Source organism: Mauremys mutica, chromosome 8 (genome assembly GCF_020497125.1).
Source record: "Mauremys mutica isolate MM-2020 ecotype Southern chromosome 8, ASM2049712v1, whole genome shotgun sequence".
Classification (NCBI taxonomy): Eukaryota; Metazoa; Chordata; order Testudines; family Geoemydidae; genus Mauremys; species Mauremys mutica.
In genome coordinates, this window is record NC_059079.1 from 9,692,951 (window position 1) to 9,713,607 (window position 20,657).

A 20,657-nucleotide genomic window follows, 5' to 3' on the forward strand; every position below is an offset into this window, starting at 1 on the left:
TATACGTTGTGATCATTTATCTCCAGTACAAACCAGGAGTGCATTTGAAGAGACAGACAGAAAGGACGGTCCAGTGGTAAGGATGCTAGTCTAAGACTTGGGAGACCGGAGTTCAAGTTACTGCTCTACCACAGACTTCCTGTGTGACCTTGGGCAAGTCATTTAACCTCTGTGCCTCAGTTCCCCATCTGTAAGGGGTATTGTGAGGATAAATAAATTAAAGAGTTTGAGGTGCACAGACATATGGTAACAGTCACCATGTAAGTAGCTAATATTGACAGATAGCTATGCAGATGGATTTCATGAATACGTAGCAAAGTTCCTTAATGTCCATTTTAATGATAGAAGTTACCTGTATTTCTTAAAAGAGGGATGCTGTCAAACTAATCTGAATTGTCACTGACCTAACAGTAGGCAATAAATAGTGTAACTGGGTTTGGTACATTGCTTCAATTAAATGTGTTTTGATCTCCATTGATGCTTTAATTGGTGGCAAGCTTCCCCTTTCATCTAGAATTTATGACTTCAGGGAGATGATCTAACTTCAAATCATCCACATTTAAGTAGCCACTAATTAATCATCATTTACTATCCCAAAGCTTCCAAATTTATTTTTAAAATACCCAGAACTAATTCCCACTGAGCAAAAAGTTTAAACTGTAAAGTAGTGACAATAAACTTTGATTTTACTAAGCAATGCAATATTATTTTTTAAAGTGTTCAAATTAAGTGGTCATATAATATTATCATCACATTATTTTCATCCAAAAATATAAAAGAGGACTCAGAACTCATATAAGCATTCCTTTAAAATCTGTTTATTTCAATTACAATAAATAAAATTTTAAAAAGTGGAGCAGCCATCTCAAGCTCTGGGGATCTTTACAACATTAAACAATTTTCAATATTACAACCAGAGTTGGTCAAAAAGATTTGAATTTTTTAAACTGACTGAAAGGCAACCATTTTTTATAGAATTGGTAAAAGAATTTTCATAAATTCAAGACTGAAAGTTTTCCGCAATTTAACCATTTTTCAACTATATGCATGTACACAACTGTTCACTGCCCTTGCACTTCAACTGTAATTGCTACCAACAAACTGAACTCTAATATAAATAATATCATCCCTTTAACCCCTCACTGTGTGGCCTGTCCAAATGCCTGCACTTCTAAAATAGATGAGCTTTGCCATGTCCAAAAGGTTAACAAGTCTGACTCTGGTGGTCCAATGGGGTGAAGAGCATTCTAAAAGTTCGCAAACTATCACAGAGTATGTTACTGACAGTCCCCAGCCCCCACATTTTTTGAAAAAACTGCAAGGACATTCCTGTATGAGTGCCTCTACTTATCACAGCCATGGCGCTATAACATGAGGAAAGGCACTTTTTCATGTAACCTGTCCCAAGCTTCTAAGGCTCTAGATTCTGATTCAGCATGTTAATTAAACTCATACCTAATTTTAACCACGTGAGGAGTCCCACTGACTTCAACATATAGCTCTGGACACACTAGCTAAAGCTATTTTCTAATAGGCATTTTGGATATGAGACTGTGGTGCATGACCAACCTCTAACGATACATGGCTGAACCCTCAAACTAAACAGGAATATCTCTATATCAATCCATAAAAGGGTGAGGAAAGGAGGAAAATTAATCTTTAGATTTTTAAAGATGATGTACAAACCTGTATTTTTCATTCCTTCTCTACCATCTAACCCCTTTCCTCCCCAACCCTGAGGCTGCTTCACAGTTACCATATTAGTTTAAATGCTTAATTGGGAGCCTTAAATCATTCCCCAATCCAGCTCTTAAGTACCCCAATCACTAATATATCAGTGTGAAAACACCCCATAGATGCTGAGATTGAAAGGGAATAAGCACCCAACTACCATTGAAATGTTATGCAAATTGAGTAGCTAACCCCCTTATGACTTTTAAAATCCAAGCCAGGGTATTATTCATTGCCTCTGTGAAGCAGACTTTTGTGAGAAAATGCCTTATGATAATATTGGAATATATATTACTAGTAGTTAAGCTACAAGACTTATTTTTCCAATTGATTCTCAATAATGATCATCAGTGACATGATTGTGTTGGCAACTCTCTCTTGCAGAGAGTCCAAAGTTCTTCTATCCAGTTACAAGGTTAGGTTACATTTCTTAAGACTATTAGAATAAATTGCAAACAAGTGGCAACATGTGGCTCAACTCAATTCAACTATGTCTACTTTCTTGATTTTCAGTTAGACTACAATTACTGTGCACCCCCTAGTGGCAATGTAATAATGTTACCTAGCTTTTTACTAGTTACATGTATTGTTCTACATTTTGGAAAAAAGAAATATCAATTTGGAAACAATTTTTGGCAAAGTATACGAATAATAACTACTTTATGCTAAACAATCTGTTCCACCTTGTATTTACTTGTGACACTCAGAGTACACTGAAGAACTGCTGCTCTGCATAAGCTTGAAAGCTTGTCTCTCCCACCATCAGAAGCTGGTCCAATAAAGATATCACCTCACTCATCCTGGCTCTCCAATATTCATTTATGGCAGTGAGAATTACATTTCACTTTTCAGAAAATAATAATTTATTAATTTTCAAAATGTTCCAATATCCACGATGTCTCATTAAGCTATTTTAACATAGTAGGTCTTTATTTGAGGATTTAAAACACTAAAGTGTAACATGGAAGAGAATTTAAATTTCCTTTAATTGAAGAGAATTATACAGCACCTCTACATACACTCATATATCCACAAGTCCAACAGGAGAGGGCAGCACAGTGTAACATTTTAACCATTTGGAAAGGAAGATGGCAAAACTGCTGGTGACCTGGTAATGATTTGTAGATATTTATGTTTAAAGTAACTGCTATCACGTGATAAATCCTTGAACGCCAGTATCCACTACTGTGCGCACAAAAATTGCATTCACTCAGACATTACCCACACTTAGCAGTAGCAAAAATCTGTGTATACAATTCATACAGTCTGACCTTACGACAGATGAGAGTTAGAGAATTTTTGGGTTTTGAGGTTGTAAATCCTAAGACTTATACACAGTGGTGCAAGTAGGGCAGTACGGTACACTGTACCATTAAGAAATGTATTGCCGGTACGCCATACTGGAAAGACACAGGAGCAGAATGTGGGGCCGCTGGGTGGCCCCACGCCGGCAGCTCTTCCGGCACGGTTGTACCGCCCCAGTCTCACCCCCATCCGTTCCACGCAGCTGCATCTCCTGTCTGGGGTCTGCCGGAGAACAGGGCTGGGGCTGGAGGCGGTACAGCCGTGCCGGAGAAGCTGCCTGCATGGCGCTGCCCAGTAGACCCACGTTCTGCTCCTGTGTCTGCTCCTTTCACGGCTGCAGTTCCGAAGAGCCCTGTGGTTCAGAAGTCTGTATCCAGCACAGCGGGAGGACAGAGCCCCTGCCCCTCCAGTCCTCCCTCCCTGGGGAGGAATCACGTGGGGGGGGCATTTGGAGAGGTCATGTGCCCCCCTTTAGCTGGTGTCCCTCCATGAGTCGCCTATGTGCAGCATACCAGTAAGAAATAAATTCTACTTGCACCACTGCTCATATATTAAAAAGTGTTTGCACCTACTGAGTGCAGATGCATGTAAATGTACACTCAGTTTTGCATGCACGCAACTAGAGGCCTGGCAGATGCTCTTTTGAAAGTTTACCCCAGTTTTTCCATAGAAATAAAATAAGGCACCATCTAAATTCATATTCATAAATGTATGACAAAGAGCCTTACCCAGAATTACTTGAAGAAGGTGGTGGAAGATCAGGTGTTAGAACATAAAGACTGTTATTTTTTGGTAAGTGTAGAGTTTTTAAAACAGTCTGCAGAAAAAAAAGAAAACATTTGTTCAAGAACTGTAGATTATGGTTTTTTTTTATCTTTTGCCTTTTTTAAAAATTATTTGATTTTTTAAAATTAGTTAAAATACACATATTGAAAATAATTCCTTGATCTGCCATAGTAAACTACTACGTTTGTAGGAGAATCCTTTCTAAAATACACAGAGAAGCAGACAAAACAGGAGCTGCTTTAGGCTAAGAACAGTAAATGAACAGTGGTACAGACTTATACAGATAACTAAATTGGTTTACAGAAGTTGATTCTTTTCACACCAACTTTGCAAATTAAGGTGGGATGCAAGTCTAGATATGATAGATCATTGGTTTGTATACGTAGGAGGTTTAAAATATTGGTGTTGCAGTCTTGGCAATGAAAGATGAATTGAAGGATAATCAGAGATCATGTTTGTGGCACAATTAATGCAACAGCCATCCACTATATATAATCTTGTTCAGCATGGCACAATGGTACATGGCACACATTGCCAATGTTTAAAGGTGCACAGTATATGCAGCGTTATCTTAAATTTGGGTGGAGAGTGATGTAAATACACATGCAGAGTTAGTGTTGACTGGGAAAGCTGAATTCTGTTATTTCTTAACTGTCCAATCAATTTGTTTGTTTGGATTTTTTTTTTCCATTTTACGTTAGCTGAACATTTCCTGATTAATCAATGTTTGTTTTTAAATTTCGGAGTTCAGTTTTTCCTCAGTAAGTTGTTGATACATATTTACAAACAATGGTATAACCAAGAATTTTGCCTGAAGAATTCTTTACTTTATTGCTAATTTAATAATGTGCATTTTACAGGTACCAATGGCAGACTGTACATGCAAATACTATCAACCAGACAACGGATGTTGGGGCAAATAATGCATAATTCCACTTGCAACATTTTAAGCGAACTGATTCTTTAATAATGTTACTAGAATCAAAATAACGTAGAAATCAACAGTCCTTGTGTTATGCTCACTTACAAGCACTTATTGGTTTCAAACACTTAAATCACTTCACTGATAAAACTGTAGGAAACTTACACTATCATCTACGTCTCCAGTCTTCCAGCCTTTTAACAACATTTTTGATACAGGAATCTGAAGTTCATTTTCTAAAATGTGTTTGATCTCTCCTGCAGAGAAGGCAAAGAAAAAAATACCAACAAAATCATGTTCACATTCTTCTATATTTAGGAAAACAAAGCATCAGACCCTGCCTTACTGCAACAGAACAACATTATGGCTCCAAGGTCCAACATTCAACCCCTTTGCTGTTATATTATATCCATTTTCAAAAAGCATTTAATATTTGTGCATCTTTCTCCACTACATACAATAACTTCACATAAACAAACAAAAAAAACATTATTTCAGCAGCCCAGGCTTCTAGACAAAAACTAAATAAAATGGGGAAAAAACAGTTAGGGAAACTAATTTTCATTTAATGTTACTTAAGTCCAAGAGGTCCATTTCAAATGTGGGGGGGAGGGGATAGTAACACACACATACCCCTCTCACAGCAGTGTCTTGATTTCAATATAAAATTATCAAGATTTTCAAAGACATCTAAAAGATACGGAGGACTTATCCTGTGCCCACTGACTTCAGTGGTGCAGGATCAGGACCTAGACACACATCTTTCATTAGCAGAGCTTGGTCGGGAATTTTTTGACCAAACTCATTTAGTCAAAAATGCTGATCCATCAAAACCAAAGCTATTCACAGGAAAAGGCCAGTTTCAAAAAATTTCTCATTTCAAAAAAACCTTTTGAATAATTTCAAAACTTTTTTTTCCAAATATCCCATTTTGTCATTTTTAAGTGAAAATTTCCATTTTTTTTTGTTTAAAAACAAATACTCATTTTCAAATTTAGGCTAATTTTATAATAAAACATTTTTTTAAAATCAACATCAAAACAAAACACTTTTGAAATTTTCAAAACAATACATTTTGATTGACACAAACTGATTTTGTTCCTCTGGGTCTCTGAAAATTTGAGGCTGAGTCACAAATTGGGATGTGAAATTTTTCAAAAATCTCGATTTTTTCCCCAGGACAGGAAAACACATGAGCTGAACCCTAAGAGCTGCTTTGAAAATATCAGCCAATAATTTTATGATGGAATTAATAATGTTTTAAACTAAATTCCTAGTTACCAAGTTCATTCAGGTACAGTAACAGCTCCATCAATGTACAAACTTTAATATGAATTTGAAGGATCAGTTACATAATGAGGATTTGGCAGTTCAACCAAACTTTTTTTTTTTTTAAGAAGAATAGGTATGAAATTTTAAGCCACAAGAGCAATCTGTTATTTATTAATATTCAAATTAAAATATAACACTAGTAGTTGACAACGAAAATCAATTGCTTAGGAATTACAGCACAACAACTTGTTCTGAATCTTAATTTTAAAGCATGGTTAGGATGTTTCTTCGAGTAGAGCCATTTTAAAATCAGTGCAGTTAAGATTAGTTTTCCAAAAGAAAGATTGCTTCCACGTTTCGCTTTGGTCCTCCCCGTATTTTTCCTCAACTTTCATATTGCAAGCAAAAGCATTCTGCTGACTCCACTGTGGGATCCACATGCAGTTTTAAATAAAAGGATATGATACGGCACATACATGAGGCAAGCATCAAGATGAAGTACTGGCTGATGTAAATCTTAAAAAAAAAAAAAAGATAGTTATTGATAGCAATAACTGTCTCCCAGACTAAAGATCCACAGCCAGCCATGAGCAGACAGAGATAATCACCCATAAAATGAGAGAGATTCAGGGTCACCTGGAAGGACAGGAGGGAAAGTATCTGGGGAGCATTCCATTAACAACAGCACCAGCAGCCAGCGTTCACTTTAAAAACGCATTAGTCAAAGGTGCAGAAGAACCCATTCTAAGGCTGAGATTGGGAATATGATTGGAGGGGAAAGGAAATGCACGGGCATAACAATTCTAACACAACTAATTATTAATGCACTTTGCATGAATTTCCACTTTGTTTCCTTTTTAAACAAACATACTTGTGTGCAGCACACCAGGAAGACATATAATGAATATCTGGAGCTCTGCACGCTGAAATAAATGCTGCAGCAGCCCGTGTTTCTGTGTTCTAAAGCCATAGATTAATGCATCTCAGCAGGAAACCAGGTTGGCGCTGCAGTTTGCAGGTAAGAAATTCCAATGAACAAAGAGGATATGCAAAGAGGGAGGAAGAATTACTCATTATTAAATATATGATTTATTACAGCTTTTAACTAACAGTTTGTCCATTGACTTGAAAAAGGTGGCTTATGTGGGTAAAAATGTCTTCAAAAGTTGACTTCAGCCATTACATCCTCACTGTCAGCCTATTACTTACTCAACCCCTACTTCAAGAATTAACTCGACTCCAATTAATATATTACACATAAATGTACCAAGCGTATGGCTATTTCAGTATATACATGTAAATATAGTATTGCTATATGCATCAAGGAACTGGATTTAAAATAATTGTTTCTGTTTCAATTTTATTATTACTCCTGATGGCATTCTGTGCCAAAAAATTAAAAATTCTGTGCCAAAAAAATTAAAAATTCTGCACACAATATTTTAAAATTATGCCAAATTCTGCAAATTTTATTTGTCAAATAAATGTGGAGGCTCCAGCATGGTGTTGGGGAGCACAGGCTACTGGCTGCACAGAAGTGGGAGATCACTGTGCAGCTCCCCCACAGGACATGGACTCAGCGGTGAGGCTGCACCCAACCCTGACACAGCACAAGGACCAGGCCTGCCCCAGAAACGCTCAGTGCCCTGTCCCTCCGTGCCAGGTGCACCAGGCGTGGGCAGGTAGGCTCAGCATGGCAGGATCCAAGTGTGGAGGGGCTCAATGTGGGAGGGATCCAGATGTGGGTTGAGAGGGTTCTGGGGGGGCAATCTGGGTGTGGGCAGCTTAGTGGGGGATCCAGGTGTGTGTGGGGATCTGGATGCACTGGGGCTTGCTGGGGGGGGGGGGGGCCTCTGGGTGCAACAGTAATGGGACTCTGAAGGGGGTTCCAGGTGAAGGTGGTTAGAGCTCAGCGGAGGGGGGCCTGGGTGTGAAGGGGGAGAGAGTTTGGCAGGGGGTCTGTGGGGGGGGTCCAGATGCTGGGGGAGTGGGGCTCAGTGGGGTGGAGATCCGGGTGCGGGTGACTTGTCAGGATGGTTCAGGTACAGGAGGAGTGGGGAATCATCGGGAGGGTTATGAGTGCAGGTGGGGTGAAGTTCGGTAGGAGGGTCTGGGTGGGAGGGGGTCTGGATGCATTGGTTGGGCAGATGGGGGGAACAGCTCCCTGTACAGGGATTACCTCCCTCCCCCCCCTCCCCAGCTGAGAAGCGATGGGTGCAGGAGGTTGGGGGCAGGGAGGAAGAGCTTCCTGGAGCTGCAGGAGAAATCTGGGAGTGGATCTGACCCGGCCCCAGATTGCCGTGCAGGGGAAGAGGAAGTCCTGTCCTCCCCAGCCCAGTCAGGACTAGCAGCTAAGCCTGGCGCAGAGTAGGATCCACCAGCCATGTCTTCCCTAGTCCCGCCACCTGCCCCACAGTGATTTACCTCTCTGCCGGCTGCCCTGGGCACCTGAAACGTACTGCTGGGGAGGGTCACATGACTGCTCTTGTGGCTTCCCTTTGCTTCCCCGTCAGAAAGTCATTTTTCTGCAGGAAAGCAAAGAAATCTGCAGGGACATAAATTCTATGCATGTGCAGTGGCACAGAATTCCCCCAGGAGTAAATAATTATTATAGATGCATTGCTTTTTGGGTAATGTATTGTTGAAAAATGAGCAAATTTTAAATCAATATAAATATAAAATCTGTCCTTTTACAGAATCATATTTTCTGAACATAATGCTTAGTCACTGTTAGAAGATTACATCCACATTCCCTCACAAATATTTCATATACCATGTACAATCTCAGTGCATTATCCAGTAATTACAAGTAAACCAAATTAAATCTTTGCAGACACTGTAAGAATGTGGATGTAAAACTTTGAAAAAACAGTTGCTCGAGAATCCCAGCTCTTTCCTCCAAGTCGCGAGGAGTTAATGCACTAATTGGATACAGTGATGCATAATAATTTACATGAAAAATAGGTTATAGTATCCAATTGACTGAAATGCTGGCCAGACTAAACAAGGTTGTATTTAATTTATAATGTTTAATTAGTTTCCCTCCAACCCTCAAGCTATTTATCAGGCAGTGAGTTTACTCTTTCTTGCAGATTTCCCAAATTTTGTTGCTGTGGTTGATTATGTTAATATAATAAATACAATTTTGATCAGATTTCATTTCTGTGGATCCTGTAGCCAGCTGTTTTAAAGTTTATCATTTATATCCTTGTTTTTCCACTATATTTCAGTAATAGAACCAAAAGAATGAGGAGCTTTTATTACTAAGTTCAAAATCACTGTGTGGGATTTACATTCTTCTATTGTTTAGCTAGCAAACAATAAATCACCAACCTAGAGATAGACATCTTTCATCAGATTAGTCTTGCACCTACAGTACTCACTAATTTACTATCAGAAGATCCAGAAACATTCCCTACTATCACATACTTGGCTACTGATTCAGTTTCTCATTTATGAGAATCAATTTTCTCATGTGCTGGAATCTTGCTTGACTTGGGGATTCATATGAGGATTTCTGTAATATTTTAACTCTGCTACCATCCAGTTTACCAATATGTACACAGAGTGGAATTTTCCCCAGCCCTCTGTGCATGGGCTGAATCTCACTATGGTTACAAGACAAGGGTGGATTTAAAATAATTAATCCCTTTGTCAGTGTGGTAAAAGATTAATTTATTTATATGCATGGCAAAAAAAAGTTAATGTTCTTGCATTTATATGTTATATAGAGAACCAAACAATATACTCACAAACAATACAAAAGCCCAAATAACTAACCCTGGGAAACAACTTTCCTTCCTATTGCTGACACTTACGCAGCATAAATTGGGTGTCTTGCTCATTCCAACAGTTACTGTTTATTCAACCTTCCTTTAAGTTCTCTTTGCTGGTGAAATGTCCCTTCTGTTTGGATCTCTAACCTTCTGGGGTGGTTGTGGCATATTTCCATCTAGTGGAAATTTGATATAATTGCAATATAAATTCAAGCAAACTGAGAAACAGGCTAGACAGATGTGGCGTCTCAGAGACGTTTTAGCCATGTCTAAATGATATTGAATGGTTGTTTCCAGAAGAGCATTTTTGGAAGCCTTGTTTAATAATAGCCACTTTCAGATACTTTACACACTGTGCTTCATAAAGTACACCGCACTTTGGAGATGAGCTATTGATATGATGGTGATAGCTGAGAAACATGGCAAGCTCCAGTTTACCACGATTCATGACTTTTAACAAGAATGCAGCTAATCACTACACAAAAAATGTGATGTAAATGGAATCTTTCTATTTCTGTGAGATTGACAATGGATTAGATATAGCTAGAGCCAGAAAAATGAAATAATTGATATTAAACTCTAGGAGTTTCTGCATGAAGAATTTCCTCTAGCTTATCAGGTTAGAAAGGTGCAACTGAAGAGATGAACACAGTCCTAAATTCTCGTTTCACAACAAATAGAAACGTGGTATCAAAACAATGCAAATTTAGAGAACGATTGCAAATTGTTGATGAATCCACTGTCTCACATTAAGGAAATCAGCTATTAGAATCTGATACAATTGAATCAAACATGGACTTTGATTTAATTCTTACAAAAGGGAAGTTGACCCTAGAAAAAGGCAATTGAAGAATGTTAGGGGACTACTCTGGGACTCAAGAGACCTTGGTTCAATTCTCTGTTCCACCAGCATTTTCCTGTGTGACCTTGGGCAAGTCACCAAGTCTCTGTGCCTAAGCTCCCCATGTGCAAAATGGAAATATTATTCTCTGCCTGACAGAGGTGCTGTGAGGAGAATTATAGCAAAGATTGAGAGTCACGAAGATACTACGGCAATGAAAGCCATATGAAGTACCTAACACAGCCGTCTCTAGCAGCCTCTCTTCTTGGCCCTTGTTCTGTGGCTAGTTTCACCTTTTGAGCTGCTGTTCTCCAGGCAGAGAATGCTCTGCCGGTGCACCTAACTGGCACTGCCTGAATGCTGGGATTCTCGTTAGGCTTGCTGTCAGTGGGATGGGGCATGTTCCACAACATAACCATCCTCCACCCCCAAGACCAAAAAGGTTTCTTGTTTGGGCATCAACCCAGTCCCGATCTCCTGGGGCAAAAATTCTGCATTTGCTTGCGCCTTTCTTTGCTGCACCTAGACGTTACAGGATTGAAGTGCCAGATATCAGCACATAAGCCAGGGATTTGAGTCCTGCACAAAGTATAGCTGTAGTAAGGGCCCATGGTCTGTGACCAGGGAGAAGGGACAAACCTGAGGGAGTCCACAGCCCACTTTATTCCCAGAGCCTCCTTCTCAATAATAGAATATGCTGTCTCCCCGGGGAACAACTTTTTGCTCAAATATAGGGTGCTCTTTACCCTCAAACTCCTGGGACAACACTGCTCCCAAACCAACGTTTGATGCATCTGTATAGAGAACGAACTCCTGGGAGAGTTCTGGATTGGCGAGGACAGGTACCCAGCTCAGCTGCGCCTTCCGGGTGCTAAAAGCTTCATAGCACTAGTCATCTTACTGAACCTTTATTGATGTCTTTGCCCTTCAGCAGATCACTCAGGGGTACCATGATCTATGCAAACTTGGGATGAACCAGCAACAGTATCCCAACAAGGCTCAGGAATCAATGTATTGGTCTTCTGGTTCATGGTGCAGGGCAGGAATTTAATGCATGGACTTTATCCATCAATGATTTCACAAGGCCTCCTCCTATCTGAATAAGTCACCTCTGTCATGGCCAACTTACACTCAGCAGGCTTACCTGTGAGGCCAGCCTCTTCTAGGAAAGTCAATACTGCTCTTAGATCACTGAGGTGGTCTTCCCACATAGGGCTATAAATTACAGTGACATCAAGGTAAACCGCAGCATCTTGCTGGTGGGGTCAAAGGATTCAACTCATCAGGCACTGGAAAGTCGCTGTGGCCCCTGGCAGGCAAAACAGCATGGTTTTAAAGTGGAAATGGCCAAAGGGGATTGAGAACATGGTATTCTCCTGACAGGATGCGGCAGGGGTATCTGCCAATAGCCTTTTGTAAGATCCAATGTGCTGAGGTATTGTGCCAGGCCCAACTGCTCTAGCAGCTCATCATGTTCATTGCAGATTGGGTAAGCGTCAAACTTTGTGATGGAACTGACTTTACAAAAGTCAATACAGAACCAGATCATGCTGTTCACTTTGGGGACCAGGACTAAAGGAGTCCTCCAGGTGCTCTTAGACTCTTCCACTACCCCTATTCTCAATATCATAGGCACTTCTACTTGGACCATGTTCCACATCTTCTTGGGCAAGGGCTGAGGGTTTTCTCTAACCAGTTGCCCTGGTGTGGTCTTCAAATAATGTCATATGGCGTACATTCTCCCCAGTATCGTGGAGAATACCATATTGAAGTCTTGGATCATTTGCAACAACTGGGTCTTCTGTTCAGAAGCAATGGCCTCATTTAATGGTAAAAGTCCAGACTCTAGGCTATCAGCTACATTGAGACCTAGTTCAGGGCTCACTGGCCAGGAATCTATCAGGAGGGTTTCCCATGTTTTCCACAGCTTGAAAATGATAGACCTTTGTCTCCCTTCTCTTGCTGGGTAGCTTGATCTCATAAACAACTGGATCCATTTGTCTCAGAACCTCAAACAGACCATACCAGCAAGCCATTAATTTTGACTTAGATGATGGTAATAGGAGCAACACCCTGTCTCCAGGGTGGAAGCTTCATGCTTCTTGCTTATATCCCTGTTCTTGCCTCCATTGAGCACGAACAAGGTTCTCCTTTGTGAAAGTGCTCGACTTTAAATGTTCACATAGTCGGGTGATGATGTACTGGGTCGCCCCAAGTGTGTTTGCATCTTGCTCCTCCCAACTCTCACAATGCATCCAAGATTTCCCAGGGCTGGTATCCACAGAGCATTTTGAAGGGCAAAAAACCCACAGAAGTTTGGAGTACCTCTTGCACAGCAAATAGAAATGGTGCGAAGAGGTGGTCTCTGTGCCTAAACTCAGTCCCAACAAAACTGTTTCAATATCTCTTAACATCTTGTTAACCCTTTCCACCTGTTTGCAGATGACACACTGATGTCCTTTATTTTAAGAAGAGAACATAGTTTATGCATCACCTGCAAGGTGAAGTTGGAAACCTGAACAGTCTATGGTTCCTGCAGGAAACCTACCCAGACAAAGAGAGTCTCTTAAGTTTGGAAGCAATTGCTGTCACTGTAGCCAAGCGCAAGGGTATCGCTTTGGGGTAGGGAATGACATAGTCCACCACTACATGTATATACTGGTTTCCTAAGGAGCTCTTCTCTAAAAGGCTCTACCATGTCCATCCCTATTCTTTCAAATAGGGTTTCCACTTAGGGCATTGGGACCAAAGAGCCTCAGGACATTCTTAGCTGCCATCTATTGACACTCAGGACAGGAAGAGCAATACTCCCTTACCTCATGGTACACCCTCACCCAGAAAAAGTGAGTCAATACCCAACTCCAGGGTCTTCTCATTCCCTATATGCCCTGTGCAGGGAATATTATGTGCCAGCTGAATTACAGCCCTTCGGTACTTACAGGGTAACAGTAAATGAGTTCTTATTGCTCACAACTGAGGCTGTCTTTTCACGTGATACAGACGCTCTTTCTCTAGCAAAAAGTGGGTGTGGTGACCAATGAGAGACCAATGCCATCCTCTGAAAGGTGAGAAGGAATGCTGCTGGATTGTCTTGGAGCCCATGATAGTTAACTTTACTGACATGGGTGGCAGAGCTCCCTCTGGCCTAATGGGTCTCCCTGTGCAGAGGGCAGGTTTTTACTACTGCAAAAAAGTCTCAAATTCTTGCTCGGGGTCCTCCTTTAGCTGCTGCTGCTATGCTGACTGGACCTGCTGCTGGGCAGTCCACCACTGCAGGAACTGCTGTTTCTGGTTGGCCTGCTACTGTTGCCATTCTGCCATCCACTTATACCAGTGCTACTGGTGCACCTCGACTGATGCCCACTCTCCAAGGACTGATGTGGAACCTGTTTCTGTCTCAAAGTCTTGAATCATGCGTAAAGCATCATGCCTGCCTTCTCCATCACTCTCAGTGACATCATGCCTGCCTTCTCCATCACTCTCAGTGAGCCAGCCCTCAGCTTGAGCTTGGAAGTTGTCTCTTGCCTCTGGGTACCCCCCAGAACCCACACTCCTGGGTAAGCTCATTGTTCCCCGAAAGAGTTGGGCTCATTCCCAGGGTCTTTTCAGAGGCTAATTATCTCCAGTCCCTGGTACTGCTCCTCAGGTCCAGCTACAGGGCACAGACAGAGAGCAGACATCCATAGCCCCTCTCATGGCTGCAATGTCTGTCTAATGCAAAAGGCAGGGGGTGGGGGAGAAGGGAAGGCTGGTCATTGCCTCGGGCAGGGCTCCCCTGGCTACTGAGCTCCTTAACAATCTCTAGCAGCCTCTTTTCTTGGGCAAAGGTCCCCTCATTGCTCTGTGGCCAGCTTCATCTTTAAAGTTCCCCTTCCCCAGGCAGAGCATGCTCAGCAGGTGCACCTAACTGGCACTGCCTGCATGCAGGGACACTGGTTAGGCTCATTGTCGGGGGATGGAGGCGTCTCCCATCATACTGCTATTGTTGTGCACTACTCCAGTCAAACCATTTCTTGCATCTGAAGAAGTGGGTATTCACCCACAAAAGCTCATGCTGCAAAACGTCTGTTAGTCTATAAGGTGCCACAGGATTCTTTGCTGCTTTTACATTTCCAGCCCTCACACTCCACTGAAATAGGCAGAAAAACGCTGGAGGGGAAAAAAGAAACCTAAAAAGGACAGACGGTAACTATTCTAGAGAGCAACAAACACTAGCTCAGAGTCAGAAGAGTTTATTTTGGGAACTCAGGAGTAAGAGATAATGTGACTGTTAATGGACAGAAATTAAAAATGGTCAAAGATATTGGATGTGAGAGAAAGAATGTCAATGTGGACCTCTTCTGAAACTAAATATTCTGGTTTTTCTCAGTTCATTCTTCTGAGTGGTACTTATTGACAGTCACATATTTTGTTTTATATCTGAATCTTGCAGATAGTTGCAGTATGATCTTTGTAGGAATTATGGGCATTTCTGTATGTAAAACTTTATTATGCAAGGAAAATAATTAAATACTTGGATTTAGAATTAGGTTGAGAGAATTCAACTAATGTACTGAGAGAAAGGCAGCCTTTTTAAAGCAAAATTGGACCTTTTGACCTGGATAGAAGTAATAATTTTAGATTGGGATCATTTTTCACAGTTATGAAACAGTAGCTCCCCAACTACGGTCTCAGCACCACCGGGGGTCTGAAGAGGCCTGACCAGTCACATGTGCTGGCTTTTCTCATTTCCAGCTGCTACATCACATTAAGAGAGTTAAGCATGCATTAAATACTGACCTAAGATTACTTTTCCACTTTAGTAATTGTTCTAGCTGACACAGGGATGTTTTGCTATTACAAATAAGAGGAAAGCAGTCCTTGAGACATTATCTGTAGTAAAAAGTGGTCCATGTAATGAAAAAGATTTAAGAACCCTGTCTATAAAGTAATGAGTATGTGTTGTCTGAAGGATCACGTGCAGTTCAAGCAAACATATGAACTGGTGTAGATAGGCAACAACCACCATGGGATATGGTTCTGATGACTTATATTCAGATAATTATACATAATATGATCCCTTATAAAGGGTTTGCTTTGCCAAAGAAACAGGTAGTTCTTTGAACTAGTGTGCTACGAAAACATGTACAGTACTTTAATGTACCATCTTTTCACACCTGGGCACCTGGACTCAAATTCTATCATATGAGAGAAGCAAAAGTGAGCACAGTGAGCTAGTAGCTACTGGACAGTTTTCCAAGTCACAAACCCATCTCACAGTTTGACACAATTAACACATTCCCCTCACAGAGGATGCCTAGGATTGGAATAGCAGGGAGATCCAGGTCAGGAATGTGGTGCACTGATGTTGTTTGCAGAAGCTTATTCATCACTTACCTGCATTAGACCTGGTTCTACACAGTCCTATTAATCCCTCATGTCAGGGCTTGGAATCTCCCATGGTACTAGTTCTCTGAGTTAGAATACTTGAGAATGGTGGCAGTGACTCCAAACAGAAAGATGGAGGATTTTTTTTTAAAAAAAGCCTCTTTTAAAGACAACAAAGTCTATTAGAACATTAAGCTTTCAAATATCTATCGTTCAAATGAAGAACAGCATTACAATGGAGAGAATATTAATTTTTTAATATTTTTAAATGTACCCAGATACAAAATTTAAAATAAAATATGCACAATGTATTGAACTTGTCAACTAAGCAGAAGTTAGTCAGTCACCTTGTACCGTAACAACAGTTCTTCAAGACATGTGTCCACCGTAGGTGGGTCTGCATCCCTGCGCTGCAGATTGAACAACTTTGGTAGCAGTCTGTCCTGCCCACGCATGCACTGCGCCTCGCCTGCCACAAGGTTAGCCAGCATGCGTGGGCGACCCTCAGTTTCTTTTCTACTGCAGAGTCAATGACAAGAACTCCAAAGTAGAGGGGAGGAGGGTGGGCTGGGGAGCACATTTCAAAGAACCATCATTACTGCACAAGGTAACTACTACTACTTCAAGTAGTGTCCCTATGGGTGCTCCACTGTAGGTAACTCCCGAGCAGTGCCCACCACTGGAAGCTGGAACTTTGAAGTTGAGTCTGATATGGATGATAGTGCCAAATTTGGCATCTGCAGCTGAATCCCCCAGGATGGCATAGTGGCGGAGGAGGCAGTATGTGCTATTCAGCTTCCTGGGTTCATTGGTAATCTCCCTGGACCCAGGAAGCTGAGTAGAAAATACTGCCTCCTCAGCCGCCCCAGAACCTGCATGGGGCATAGCAAAAGCGTCTTCCGGACCTGAGAGATGCTTTTCCCCAGGCAGCTTGGGGAGGGGAGGAGCAGCTGCAGCTGGCCCAGGACTTCTCCGGGCGGGGGTGGAGTGGGGTGAGGGAGTCTTGATGTAACCAGGGTTGGCAGGAGGCAAACCCTTTCTTCATTTTTTTTTCTTCTTCTCTTTTTCCTTTTGTTTTAAGGCATGGCTAAATAAAATGTAAACGAAGTAAAGAAAAAAGCTTCAAGGGAAGCTAAATTTAGCAAATCTAAAGGGAGGTAACGATCCACGAATGGACAGCTCTAGCTCCTCTCTAGCCGAGGTGGTTGAGAAGGAACTGACGAGGGTCACCTGCTAATGCTGGCTAACCTCGTGGCAGGTGAGGAGCAGCACATGCACAGGTGGGCCAGACTGCTACCAATGTTCTCCAATTAGTAGCACAGGGACGCAGACACGCCTACAGTGGAGTAACCACAGGAACACTACTAAAAAAACAAGTTTCTCAACAGTAACATACTAAAGGAAGATAAAATGGAGCTGATTTCACCTTGTTCTCTACTTAATTCACTCTGGGAGCACAAAGGAGAGGTAAACAGCCCATGTAAGAGGGTAGCCTAGGCAGCATGGAGTTATCACAATCACCCTATACCATTCTAGAAGGATGTGATGTGCAAAGATTAGGGAGTTAGAGAGGTGATGTAGCCAGAGTATACAGCATTCTAGCTATCCTGGGCTGCCAGGAGGCCACCGCAGCCAGAACTCAAAATCAGAGCAGCCCTGAATTTCCTCTGAAGTACAACAAGGGCCTGGCAAGCCCCTGGACAGCACGTATATAAAGGGAGCATAAAGGTGGTTTAAAGCCACCTCTGCTTCCCTCATTTCTTTCCCTGCTTCACTGGCAAGAAGCAGTCAAGAATCAAGCCACTGTTCCTTTTTACAGTAATACTAGGCCAATATAAACTGTAACTTTTCAACTAACACATATTTTAAAAAGTTTTAAGGTACAAAATGTGGGATTTACTTTGAACATCACATTCTAGGATGCACCATTATGAGTTATATGCACATGGATGGCAGGCAGCTATTTCACAACAGCACATACTATTCCTTTCTTATAAATTGGTTTGTGCAAAATCTTTCTGAAAATGGGGTGTGGTTAATATATTATGGGATTCAATTTCAACTGGTTTGAACAGTTTTAGGAACTATTCAGGTCTTTTTAAGCAACGTTTTCATTTTCAAGATGTGTTCCTCAAAATATTCCACTCAACCACAGTCAACCTGAGCCAATACTGCTCTGGGAGTTATGCCTGCGGTGTTATGGCTTACTACAAGAGCTAGTATCTGGGTCTCAACTAAGAAAGCAGCCTACATGAGGAAAAAAAAAAACCAGCTATAGGTTTAAGAACACATCTATTTTCCCACCTGTATTCCAACTGGAATCCAGGTGAATGCTGAAAAATTTCCATTTTGTTTCTCCACCAGCATTGCTAAACAATCTTTTATACTAATTGATGTAATATTGCTATTGAATTTACCTTGTAACTTTTCAGTAAGACTATCTTGACAAAGTTATTTATGTGAATAATACATTCTAGGTTCTTGAACTGACCTGTTTCACCACTTCCTTGGTTAGTCATTTATACCTGTGCCAAGTGGGTGTAAAATGTTATTATAGGTGTGAGTGCAGAATTCTGATTTGGTAATGTTTTTATACCTACCTTGCACAGATGTAAGTGACTGCACAAAACACAAGGAAGAAGAGAATCAAGCCCAGTATCTGAAATACCAGTACAGCCTCAATAGACCAAAATAATCACCACTAGGTGTCACCCTTTGATACTGTATAAAACACTATACATACAAACAACTGTTTCACTTTAAAATTATATGGGAGCAATTTTATTACCACATTGACTGCAATGTGGTATTTTATTCAGCATCTCTTCACTTTACTCCTAGTTTTGATTTTTAAAAAGTATCTCGGGTAAATGAATTAAGGGATTTGCTTCTACGTCAGCTAAAAGGAATTCTTGTAGTCACAGTTTTACAGAGAATGTCAGTACATGACCCTTGCAATATGAACATATGTTGCAATATGCTAGAGGTATCAATGTATCATTCTTAGGTTACTTTTACAAAAAGAAGTCTTAAGGAAAAAGTGTAACTAGCAACAAAATAATGCATTATTGAAGATGAGTAAGTAATTACATTCTCCAATAGTCTGAATTCCTCCCACCCCCGAAAAGACAATTAAAATCTTTATTTGCAAAGAAGTAGGGTGCAGCCATGCTCAGCCCTGCACAGATTCAGAGGGAGCCTGCCCATGAGTGACTGATCTGAAGTGAGAAGGAGCTATGCATCCAAAAAGTGATGGAGATCACATGCTCGCTGGGGCACAATGGCTGGCAGTTCACATCTGTGGACTGTGCCTCAACGCTACAACGAACCACTAGTCTCAGATCTGGTTTCAGAAACAATTATAAACAATTAATCATCAAAATACAGTGGTGCCATTTTATCTAAGGCTACACAGAGGTTTGTGAATGGTCAGTATTTTCAGTTGTTACTGTTCATCGTTTTTCTTTTTATTATTGTACCACAACACTTATTTTTATTCTAAATAAACCTTACCAACTGTGCAGCCGTCTTCAAGTACTACATCCACATTTCTGTCTCTATATTCAACCCTGAAGTCGAGCATCCGTGGCTGTCTTTCCACTATTTGTCGGGATGGCACTACATGTCGAAACGCTGAGGATGAGGAAGGAGTTGAAGAAGATGCTGTAGGATGACTTGTGGGACCATAGGCTGGTCCTTGCAAAGTCTCTCCACCATATTCACTGAAAGATATATAGTTTAGAGAATTTAAATAGAACAGACTGATATCTGAACTATTTGAAGAAACACGAGGCAAGCAAGATGAGCAGTATATTCCCTTACTGTCATCCACAACTTGCACTTGTGACTGCTATATTGTATCACGTATCTGACATACAGGCTGTTTTACTAACAATGTAAGAAATTATAGTATCTACAACATTTTCTTAAATATTAGCAACTAAAACGTTCAAAAGAGATGGTTTAAAAGCTGGTCCTACAGTATTGTAAAAATCTTTTGAGCCTCAAGTTTAATATATGTATTACAAATCACAGAATTACTTGTAGAGCAAGGAAACCCCATGGAATTACTACATATCCATACTTGAAATTCTACACAGCAGCCACCATTCTACTACTACATCATCAGGCTAGTGTCATCCCAAAAGAGTCTGGGAGAAAGTGCAGCAGAGATGCATCCCATAATCTTAGAGTGACAAACCTATTTGCCAATTAATCAGACAGGTTGAAGAGGAAAATAAATATTTTTTTGCTTCAGGCAGTTAAGGGAGATTATATAGACATCAGTGTATTAATTTAAGACTAAAATCTAGAAATATATGTTAATTACAGAATGTTGAATTCCAGCTTCTCCTTGAGAATCATCTCCCTCCCCACTACTCCTGGGCACTTGCATATGGACCACGGGATAGTAAAGTGAGAAGTGAATGTAGCTTTGCTCAGATTAATTTGGAGAACTCCAGCTACAGGCTCTTCATTTAGCCCTCTCCAAAGAGCACAGTGCTGGAGATTAGTAAGCAGAGTGATAAAACAAGGCATATTAAGAAACACCATTCAGGCCAAAGAGAATGTGGAACCACTTTGACAAAATGAGCATTTTACATACTAAAATGAACATTCCACCCAAGGAATCCAGGAAATAATGTTTGTAGAGTAT

At 40.9% G+C, this 20,657-nt stretch overlaps 1 protein-coding gene across 1 annotated transcript in view; it reads right to left on the bottom strand.

The window, feature by feature from the left end:
• FAF1 (Fas associated factor 1) overlaps positions 1-20,657 on the bottom strand; it is a 306,114-nt gene that overhangs the window by 203,446 nt on the left and 82,011 nt on the right. Inside the window, exons 4-6 of the mRNA XM_045027160.1 lie at positions 19,514-19,722; positions 4,910-5,001; positions 3,765-3,853 (exon numbers count right to left, since the gene is read on the bottom strand). Coding sequence (XP_044883095.1) covers positions 3,765-3,853; positions 4,910-5,001; positions 19,514-19,722 — 390 coding nt within the window. The remainder of the gene's footprint in view (positions 1-3,764; positions 3,854-4,909; positions 5,002-19,513; positions 19,723-20,657) is intronic.